Genomic DNA, 11,164 nt, shown 5'->3' on the forward strand with positions numbered 1-11,164 from the left:
GCAGCCCTAGGCAAGTGAACTGGAACAAAATGTCATTGTTATCTGGTAAATATTGCATATCTAATAAGGTGAAAGAAGTATCATACAAACTCATTCATAGAATCTACCCCGTAAAGGCCTTTATTATACACAGATTTAAAATAGCTATTGATAACAAATGTGTACTTTGATTGTGACCCAGAGATTCTTGACCATTTATTTTGGGACTGCTCTTATTTTGGTGTGAGTTAGAAGATTTTATTTTAAAAGAAACAACTATTAATGTTAATTTCAAAGACTCTGATATTATGTTTTATTTTGAACCAAATTATATGGACCCTGATTTAACTTCCATTGTTCATTTGTTTATCTTTCATGGAAGATTCTTTGTCCATAAAATGAAGTGGGCAGAGAACAAACCCCTTTTCACATTATTTAAGATATAATTGAAATATTATTTTGAAATTATCAGTAAATGTAATAACAAAAAAAGCAATATGCACCATAAAAGTATTTAACAAATTGAAAATTAATCTTGATATGTAATACCCCTCGCTGTCTGTTTTTTTGTATTTGTTGTGTTGATAATAAAAAAATAAAAAAATTAAATAACATAAAAAACGCCAACCGGGTACTTCATATTTATACATCCGGAATTAAAAAATAATAAAAAATACATTATACATCCGGTGAAATATTTGGCTAGTATCTGTAAGACACATTTCGATTGGATGAAAAACGCAAGCCAATCATAGCTCTGGATGGAAGGAGGCTATTTCGCAATTCGATTGCGTTCATGGTTTAGAACCTGTGCGTTGATGTTGTTTCAATGTCAGTGAAAAAACGTGAATATTATATATAATGAATACTATAAGGTCGTCGGTTTACCGGTTTCATGGAGTGATATGTTCCACTAGGTAATTGCGTTCTTCAAATTAATATAAAATGGAATGCTTGATGGCAAGGTATTTTGAGGTTCAACCTCGGCAAACTAGCGCTAGCTAGGCTAACTCTGGATATGTACACCTTAACAGTATATTCTTGGGCTATATCTGTACCTAAATGGTGCTGCCGCAGTGTTGCAGGCTATCTTTGCGCGTTTGATTGTGGCTTCGACTGTAACGAAGCTAGTTTAATTACACCCACCACTCCATATTAAATACGTTGCTTGTGTGATTTAATCAGGCTGTTCATTTTCATCAAAAGCCAAGTATGTTGATTAAAATGTAAATTTGAACTTACTATCATTTAATACGCCTGTCCAGATGCAGGTGGTGAATTGGAATTTAGAAATTGCTCCATTACAAAAAAAAATTATGAAGTAATTTAACGATGTGCACACCGCCAGCTTCTCTATTTCAAAACACCCACCTGTCTCATTGTTTGAGACAGGTGGGTGTCCACTCCAAAGGGCTGCATGTCATGATACCTGTCTTTTGAAATGGACAATGTTGGATTACTTCTTGGAGCAATTTTTTTCTTATTTTTTTTCTCCCTAAATTCAAATGCAACTTGACACAGACATGTTTGAAGATACATATTTGGCTGAATCGAGAATGAATATAGTATCACCAATAACAGGTTAGTTGAAAAGTCTATAGCACCGTTTTGTATAGTCAAACCTGTAACTTCCAGTAATGGATACCAAAAATCTTTGGTTATATCACATTATCTGGTGTACCTATCTGTAGCTAGAGTACTTTCCTGTGGATATTTGGTCTCAAATTTCAACCGGTATAGTAGGTTAAAATGATTATTTTTCTCAACATTCTGGCTTGTTAGGTACATTTACATGATTTTGCATGCCAGTGTTTCAGTCTGTATATACCAATTAATTGTGAATTACAACCTGATAAATCAGACAAATATTGCCTGCTTGTATTTTCCTTCCAATGATTGAACTTTGAGTGAACTAGCTATCCATGAACACATTCTAACTAACCCCTATGACCAAGTCTGCTTTAAAAAGCCAACTAAGCTAGCAAGTTATAAACTTTCACAAACCAACAGTCATATTTTCCTAAAGCTTGAATGCCTTTAGCACTCAGCTGAATAGTTTACATGGTTAAATCATGAAACTGACATTTCATACTATTATCCAGCAGGAATTTTGCACTAGAGCTTCCAGGATCCAGTGGCGCACAGCCGCGATCACTAAGTGGTTGGGTTCTGTCCTGGGCCAGTGTACCTCCCCTGACCTCTCGGTGTGGTCCTCTCACATCACAGGCAGAGGGGGCAGGAGTGTTCCAGCAACTCCCCTGGCACCACCAGCAGGTTCGCACAGGGAAGCGGGGCACAGAGTACCAGCCCAAGAATATAAAGCGGAAGCGGACCCACGGCTGGATCAAGAGGATCAGCACGCAGGGTGGCATCGAGGTGATTCTCCGTAGGATGCTAAAAGGACGGAAATCCCTCTCACACTAACCACCCAATGGACTATTTTGTCAGTAAACGTATCGAAGTTGTGGTGCAAAGTTGCCCAGGTTTTACTACCATGTGGAAGATGCCCCAAAAAATAGGCACGAAACATGGCAAAGCCTTCCAATTATGTAAGCAACACCATGCACATTTACAATAAAACATTCCAAACAGTCCCTTTACAAGTAAGAATGTTGAATAAACTTAATTGAACTTACTCTGTTGATTGTCTGTTGTGTTGTTAGAAATTTTAGACAAAATATCCACAGGAAAGTCTTATTAACCTGACTTCGAAACGTCAGTCTCTGTGTGTAGCAATCAAGATTTGTTTGCTCATGACCAAAGGCACATGCACAAGATGGAAGTACATGCACGTGATGCATGCATGTAACCAACGTCTGCAGGTGTTGACATGGTTTTTCGCATATTCCAGGAGATATAAATTTCAACGGCAGTACCTGCGCTCTAAAAAGTGGGGTAAACAACACTTTCCTATGTATATTTTGTCAAAAATGTTGAGTGGCTGAAGCACCAACCACACAGACAACCAGTAGAGTAAATTCAGATGTCATTTTATTCAACATTCTGGCTTGTAAAGAAAACGTGATGATTTCACATAAAAGTCTGATTTATTAGGCAATCTAAGAACCTGCAGACTTGTTGGTACAGTTTTGTGTAGAGCTTGATGTCTGAGTTATTGGATATGTGAAGGCAGCAGTGGCGGTCAGTGCTATTTAAGATGAGGGAGGAAGCAAATAATTTATGAGCGTGGCCTTATTTCTATTACTCCATGTTGAATGACTCATTCATATTCCATTCACCCAGTTCAGTGTAACAGCGATAGCTTTAGGCTAAACATCATGAGGTTGCACAATCTAGCCTATGAATGAAAGTTTACAATGTAGGTGCACACAGATCGAGAGAAAAATTTGACGTGACAGTGACACACCTTGCACACTCTTGCCTGCATCTAGCTGATATAGGGTGTAGTCATTAGTCCAACAGTTGCAAACGAGTTTCTAATGAACAAATTCAGTTATGTTTATCCCCTTTCCGCTTTTCAACAGAATCGGCGGAATAAATACACAACCTGATCAAGCGTAAACACAGTTCACTTTCATAGCAGCCACGTTGTATTCCTTCTCTCATCTATACACTCTCCTCTCACCTTTTCCCTTCACATCAGCTGAAAAAAACCTTTCCAAGCCAAACCATATAACCACTACACACAGCCTACATCTTTGTCACCATATTAGCTAAAGTAACGTCATAGTCAAAATAGCTAATAGAACTAACACGTTAGTAAACCTGCTACAATCATTCAGTAACGTTACAGTGTAACGGGAAAAGTGTGACGGGAAAAGGTAAGCAGTCTAGCACTTACACTGGTGGGCCATGGTGGCAATAAATTAGTCAAACCAAAAGCTTACCATGACTTGGAAGAGTTGTGTTGGATAGTCATAGCCAGCTAGCTAACGTAGCATCCCACTGTTTGAGTAGGCTAAACTAGCTAGCAGCATTTTCTAGCTAAGTAAGTGAAATTGAAAGTGAGAAAAAAAATTGACAATCTCTCTTGCTTCTTCATTTTGGAAGAAATACATTGTTCAAAACAGTTTTAACTATTGTCTTTCTCTGTCTTTGAGTCAACTACTCACCATGTTATGCACTGCAGTGCTAGCTAGCTGTAGCCTATGATTTCAGTGCTAGATGTATTCCCTGATCCTTTGATTGGGTGAACAACATGTCAGTTCATGCTGCAAGAGCTCTGATAGGTTGGAGGATGTCCTCCGGAGGTTGTCATAATTACTGTGTAAGTCTATGGAAAGGGGTGAGAACCATGAGCCTCGTAGGTTTTGTATTGAAGTCAGTGTACCCAGAGGAAGATGGAAGCTAGCTGTCCTCCGGCTAGACCGTGGTGCTATCCTACAGATTGTTGTTGAGGCTACTGTAGACCTTCATTGCGAAACAGTATGTTTTAATAAATTATTTGGTGATGTGAAAATATTTAGTATTTTATCTAAAAAGCATAACTTTTTATATGTTTTACAGTTTTTATTTTAATGAAATTCACTGAGGAGGATGGTCCTCCCTTCATCCTATGAGTAGCCTCTACTGGAAGGAAGATGAATTTGCAGATGTATTTGACCATGAAATGGATTCTCAATGTCTTTCTCATCTATTTCAGACTCAATCTTGGAAAGGCTCGGTAGGTTGGTGCAGTAAGTCAATTTAGCTTAAATGGCATAGGGAATCAACTGTGACAAAAGTAGTTTTACGTATGCACCTGTCAACATGCAGTGGTGCGGTTGAACTAGTTCCTGAATTTGAATATTGGACTTTTAATATGTAAGTGGTGGGATATAAGCATCTGTGCTGCTTGTGTAAGCTATTTAGTTGCTGCGAAAATAAACACATCTTCGGACCTTCATACCATGCTGATACACAGTTGTCATTCAAGTTTGTGTGTTGCTCAAAAAAAAGCACTGTGTTTCAGGGGGGGAATAACCATTTTTATTAGCATGAGTGAGTGTTGTTGGTTGAAATCAGTAGGGTTGGAGATGATGGAAGATCAGAAAACCATGGTTAACATATTTTATATCTCAATGTCTGTGTTAATATCTCCTTGTGAAAATAATTTCACAAACTTTGATACTGAATAACAAGGAATTTGTGTGCCATGGCTAGCTACTGCTTATCACTGCCTCTCCGCCATCAAATCACGTGACGGGATCTGGAGCCCCTCTTCCTATTGGCGTGCTGGTTTCTCGTGTAAAAACTAGTGACCCAGTGAGCATTGTTCTTTTACGACGGTCTATCCTCTCCTGTAGCCAATGGAGCACCAGTCAAGAAGAAGAGGAACGCCCATACACGGACGAGCAACAAATATGGAGTATATGGAATTGTTATGCTAACTTGCGTGCTCTATAGCCATCAAGTATGCTTGATTATTCGATTCAACATAGTTTGATTATCTCAAACCTAATTTCACAAAAAAAATATATATAATTATTTGATTGTGTCATAGTCAACCCGAACTTGTAAACAACCAGCGGTTTCTTAGCTACGACAAAACACTGTCTAGTAGCAAGCTAGCTAACGTTAGTGAGTTGCTAGATATATATAACGGGTTGTCTAGTTAGCAAACTGGTGTTCTTGCTAGCTTATAGAATCCTTGTAAATGACTAAGAATTGATGCACACATTCCTTGTACTTTGTGTAATCTTGAATATTTCAGATAGCCAACGCATTACAGCGTATTTTGCTTTAATTACGCTAGTAAACTACGCAGGTTCTTGTTACTGTAGCTAACATTTTCCACGCGCATCAGCTAACGCATCATCTTTTAGTCTGTCTTTCTGTGGTATAAAGCCACCATGGATAAGGTAACGTCTTTTTCTTTTATATAGCTTTCAAGCTAAAAAATATTATGTTTACAGTTGACTGCTAGCTAACTAAGTTACCCTGTTTTGACTATGAACTAGTTCAATTTTGGCCCTGTGTTTACTTGTTCGTCATCAAGCTGGCTTAGCTAACAGAATATGACAGCTAGAAAAAATAAAGTTTAATATTATATGCTTAACGTTATGTTGTCCCTTGATAGCTACTTATCTAATGTATTATCTAGTTAGCTAGGCCAATGTCATTTAGGTAGGTACAGCAATTGTTTAGTTGGCTACCCAGGAAGATATTTCCCAATCCCAATGTTCAGAATTTAAGTATCCTAAAAAGCTAGAGTAACGTTAGTCAGCTAGGTTAATTTCTCACATTTTGCAATCTTTCCTAAACAGGCAGAGTTTTTAAAAGGACTACCTGTCTACAACAAAAGCAATTTCAGCAGATTTCATGCAGACTCTGTCTGCAAAGCGTCAGTAAGTGTCTTCCTGCCCTTAGTTCTGTATGTCAAAGAAATTTCACCTGAGAGCATGAATTGCTAATGGTCAACATAGATATTGAATTTAGTGCCAAACAATGCATATTGTAATTGGACTTTATTTCTCGCCTGTTGTTTGGGTTAGTCAGTTAGTGGACACATACTTGATTTAGACTTCATCACCTATTTCTGTCTGTCTTTCAGAACCGGAGGCCCTCTGTGTATCTCCCAACACGGGAGTATCCATCAGAACAGAGTGAGTGTCCCATCAGATTCAAACAATACTCTGTTCTCACAGTATATGCGTGCTAGTGTGTACTTCTGATCTGAATATTGTGTAGTTTGATTGATAAAGGTTAACATTATTGATTAGCCTGAAGACCCAACGTTGAATTGCATTGGATTCAATAGAAGGATAGTTTAACTTAACTGGTTGTCCACGTGGTTGGTCCTTTTGCAGATATGAATGTGAGAAAATATATCCACAGGAAAGTATAACTACATCAACTTTTCAAAGCGCTAGCAGTGTGTTCAGATTTCGATCACCTGAAGCATGCGCAGAACCATGTATACACGTGCACGAGCTCGGAAAGTATGCATGTGTCTCGTGCATGTATTTTTATCACCTGAAATGCATGCTTCAGGTGATAGTAATCTGAACACATTACCAGCGGTTGAAAAGTTGAAAAACTTAATTATACTTTCCTGTTGATATATTGTCTCTCATTCCTACCTGCAAAAGGACCAACCACATGGACAACCAGTAAAGTAAGTTAAACTCATTTTATTAAACATTCTGTCTTGTAGAGTATACTTTCCTGATCTAAATGCTCATTGGTATACAGTACCTGTCAAACGTTTGGACACACCTACTCATTTAAGGGTTTTTCTTCTTTTTTAAAACTATTTTCTTCATTGTAGAATAATAGTGAAGACATCACAACTATGAAATAACACACATGGAATCATGTAGTAACCAAAAAAGTGTTAAACAAATCAACATATATATTGAGATTCTTCAAAGTAGCCACCCTTTGCCTTGATGACAGCTTTGCACACTCTTGGCATTCTCTCAACCAGCTTCACCTGGAATGCTTTTTCAACAGTCTTGAAGGAGTTCCCACATATGCTGAGCACTTGTTGGCTGCTTTTCCTTCATTCCAAAGTCCAACTCATCCCAAACCATCTCAATTGGGTTGAGGTCGGGTGATTGTGGAGGACAGGTCATCTGATGCATCACACCTTCTTGGTCAAATTGCCCTTACACAGCCTGGAGGTGTGTTTTGGGTCATTATCCTGTTGAAAAACAAATTATAGTCACATTAAGCGCAAACCAGATGGGATGGCGTATCACTGAAGAATGCTGTGGTAGTTATGCTGGTTAAGTGTGTCTTGAATTTTAAATAAATTACCTGCAGTGTCACCAGCAAAGCACCATCACACCTCCTCTATCTCCTCCTTTCTTGACATTTTCCGATTTGACTGACCTTCACGTCTTCAAGTAATGATGGGGTTCTCTTTGCTTATTTGAGCTGTTCTTGCCATAATTTGGACTTGGTCTTTTACCAAATAGGGCTCTCTTCTGTATACCACCCATACGTTGTCACAACACAACTGATTGGCTCAAATGCATTAAGAAGGAAAGAAATTCCACAAATGAACTTGTAACAATGCACAGCTGTTAATTTAAATGCATTACAGGTGACTACCTAATGAAGCTGGTTGAGAGAATGCCAAGAGTGTGCAAAGCTTTCATCAAGGCAAAGGGTGGCTATTTTGAAGAATGTCAAATATAAATATATTTTGATTTGTTTAACAGTTTTTTGTTGTTGTTACTACATGATGCCATATGTGTTATTTCATAGTTTTGATGTCTTCATTATTATTCCACCATATAGAAAATAGTCCAAATTAAGAAAAACCCTAGAATGAGTAGGTTTGTCCAAACTTTTGACTGGTACTGTAACTGAAATGGCCACCTGTGTAATCCGTGCCATACAAATTCTGAACATCAGCAGATAAAACTGCTTTATGCATATATTCCAATTCCGGTATTCAAATGTGTTATTTGCTGACCCAGCAAAGTTTATTACAGTATAGAAAATAGTAAAAATAAAGAAACATTTGAATGAGTAGGTGTGTCCAACTTTTGACTGTTACTGTACATTCTCTTGTGATTTATATTGTTTTTTGATCTGATATTTTTTCTTAAGTCATTGTCACAGAGAAGACAAATATCCTATTGAGATATCTTCACCAACAGTGGGACAAAAAGGTAAAATATTGGGAAAGTTGATACCTTCCTAATGCATTGTTTCTTCACACGATATAGACACTGTATTGCGGTTTACTGTAGGTCAGCTAGTTTTCCAACCCCTCTCTGTATTTTGTCTCGACAGAATGCGGCCAAAAAGCGGGAGCAGGAGCAAGCGGAGGGAGAGAACACTGCACCCCCGCGGAAAATTGCCAGAACCGACAGTCGGGAATTAAATGAGGACTCATAGAGTGCTGTACACACACAGAACTACAGATAAAGAAGCACACAGGCAAAGTTGCATTTGACAGACAGGACATACCACTTCCTACATCGTACAACATGATCTTGGGATGTTGACAGTTTTGTCTTTTGTATTTTATTTACTTTAGCATTTTTTTCTTTTTCCTTAACTGTCCTTTTTTAAGTCTTCGATTGGCACATAGCTGAAAAGCTCTGTCTTCATAACAATAACATTACCTCCTCCACCCTAGGACTCATATTTAATTGTTGCTTGACCATGTTTTTACATGAGGAGCATTTTCAGTGCCCTTGTTTGCTTTCATTAGTTTACTTGTACTATATGTGTATTTTGACCTGCATGATTTACAGTCATGTCCATTTAATCAATTAGGTTCTATACCATTTTATGTACATCCTTCTGGGCTTGGAGTAAATAGAATATTGTCTCCACAGTAAATAGAATATTGTCTCCACAGCCTCTTATTTTAGTTTGTGATAAATATGATGACGGCGGTATACCATAACACTGAAGGATGCTTGTGACATCCCCAACAATTATTACAGTTACTGAAAAGGGAAGACTGTGTATAGACTTAAGATTGAATTCGTCTCAGGTTGTTATGGGGAATGCTGCCTCAGAAGGCTGCATTCCTGAAAGTTTTGACTTCTCCTAGTTTGAGTGATTGAATTGCCTTAATGGAAACATTTCTTGATCAATTAGGGACCCTCCCTCTGTTTACATTGTGACAACAGTGGAGGAAATGCACACACACTGTTGAGTTAACGAGGGGATTAAATGGTGTGAATATGGAGGATGCTCCCACAGGTTCATATTGGGGCAAACCCTTTGACAGTATAAAAACAGACCAATTTTGCAGCAACACACGATGCTCGATGTTTGTCAATGTGCATAAACGTTGTTTCCCCGTAGACGTGCTACAATCTACCACTAGCAGCTAGATTGTCGTCACATCTAGAAAAGTTATCTTGATGCAGATAAGTGTCTGGATAGTATAGGGAAGTGGACTTACCTGACTGTTAACATGGCATGGCTCCACAAGTAAAAGCATAGCTGCTGAGTTGCAACTTAGCTCAATCAATCTGTGTGAACCTATAGGATACGCCTTGCTAAAAGGACTTAAGTCAATATGTGAGGTAAATGTGCCATTCAGGTGTATAGAATCTTGTCTCAAAAGTAACCAGCTGATGTTAAACTTTTAATGTGGGGCATAGTTTGACAAATGTAAATACTAAAATGGGGCGTATTGTTCCTGATATGCTCTCTATATCCCTCTGTTGCTATTTACAATGATCTGGTAGTGTAGTTGTGAATCCTGTCAAACTATGGGCTGTGTATACATGGTTTGTTTCCTTAGACCATTATCAGGTAATAGTTTAAGGACTCGCAGTGTCCAGAACCTTTCGATCATTAGATAATCATATCTTACCTGAAACAGTCACACTTAATTCTTGTTTGAAAGCATGTACAGTATAAACTCTGCAGGCCATATGTTTTAGGTGGCGTCGGCTCATCTTGTTTGAGGTGATCTTGAGGCTGGCTGATGATCAGCTACCATTATGTTCCTTGGTGATGCTAGCTGTCTACATGTGTTCATGTTGAGAATTCTTTCCACAGGTAGAAAAGTGTTGTTTTTTATTTATTTATTTTTTGATAAAGTAAGTTAACCTTAATAGACATTGTGCTCTGATTTAAACTGTGTGGATGTGGGGCCTGGCACATTCACACAGTTAAAATCACAGCACACAATGTCTATTAAGGTCATCACGCTGTTTACTATTGAGAATTGAACGAAGGAGTGCTTCATCTTACTGTATAAAAAAAACTAACACATTCAACATTAACACGTAGACAGCTCGCACCACCAAGGAACAGAATGGTAGCTGATCGTCAGCTAGACTGAATTCATAAGGAAATGACCCTCTGAAAATATGTTCTCAATAAAGTTACCTGGGTATTATGTTGATTTTCTTGTGAATGTTTATTTCTACTGAGCATCCGTGAGGTATGTTTTTTTTCTCATGTTGGAATTCACTGAAACATATTTCGTATACACACAAAGGTGGCTAGTAAATAATCTAACTACAGACAGTAGGAATAGGCAGGCTACATGACAAAGAAGTCGCCATGCTAGGTCATGTTATAGAGTTATATGTGCGAATCCCCTCCTACCTGTCTGCAGTGATTATGTTTTCTCAACCAAACGGACCACTAGAGAGGAGTTATTGACTACAGTACCAGTTCGCTAGATCTATAAAATCATCAGTTACACCGTCTGAAGCCCTTGTAACAGGATTGCTTCCGTCCCTCTCCTGGGCCTGAACCAAGGATCCTCTGCACACATCGACAACAGTCACCTTCGAAGCATCGTTACCTATCA

At 38.3% G+C, this 11,164-nt stretch overlaps 1 protein-coding gene and 1 pseudogene across 3 annotated transcripts; both read left to right on the top strand.

Annotated features, from left to right (window-relative positions):
* Positions 1 to 2,051: 2,051 nt before the first annotated feature.
* On the top strand, positions 2,052 to 10,744 carry LOC109875317 (uncharacterized; annotated as a pseudogene). The gene is made up of 5 exons (XR_004206271.1): positions 2,052 to 5,287; positions 6,186 to 6,266; positions 6,473 to 6,524; positions 8,482 to 8,543; positions 8,668 to 10,744. The product of XR_004206271.1 is annotated as an uncharacterized LOC109875317 (transcript).
* LOC109874922 (DET1- and DDB1-associated protein 1-like) lies at positions 5,202 to 10,750 on the top strand. 2 transcript variants are annotated; one of them, XM_031809975.1, is made up of 5 exons: positions 5,202 to 5,332; positions 6,186 to 6,266; positions 6,473 to 6,524; positions 8,482 to 8,543; positions 8,668 to 10,750. In XM_031809975.1, exons 1-5 carry the CDS (start codon positions 5,303 to 5,305, stop codon positions 8,770 to 8,772), a joined length of 330 nt encoding a protein of 109 aa, XP_031665835.1. In that variant the 5' UTR covers positions 5,202 to 5,302; the 3' UTR covers positions 8,773 to 10,750. The 2 variants fall into 2 exon arrangements, with proteins under 2 accessions (XP_031665835.1, XP_020322577.1); XM_020466988.2 differs by having other exon boundaries at positions 5,244 to 5,780; positions 8,668 to 10,745.
* Positions 10,751 to 11,164: the final 414 nt, after the last annotated feature.

Source organism: Oncorhynchus kisutch, linkage group LG30, assembly GCF_002021735.2.
Source record: "Oncorhynchus kisutch isolate 150728-3 linkage group LG30, Okis_V2, whole genome shotgun sequence".
Lineage (NCBI taxonomy): Eukaryota > Metazoa > Chordata > Actinopteri > Salmoniformes > Salmonidae > Oncorhynchus > Oncorhynchus kisutch.

Bases quoted from the DNA above. Each gene is read 5' to 3' on its own strand.
- LOC109874922 (XM_031809975.1), top strand. From the start codon at position 5,303: ATGCTAACTTGCGTGCTCTATAGCCATCAA. The intron at 6,267-6,472 runs GTAAGTGTCTTC...TCTGTCTTTCAG, and splicing joins ACTCTGTCTGCAAAGCGTCA to AACCGGAGGCCCTCTGTGTA. The intron at 6,525-8,481 runs GTGAGTGTCCCA...TTTTTTCTTAAG, and splicing joins GGAGTATCCATCAGAACAGA to TCATTGTCACAGAGAAGACA.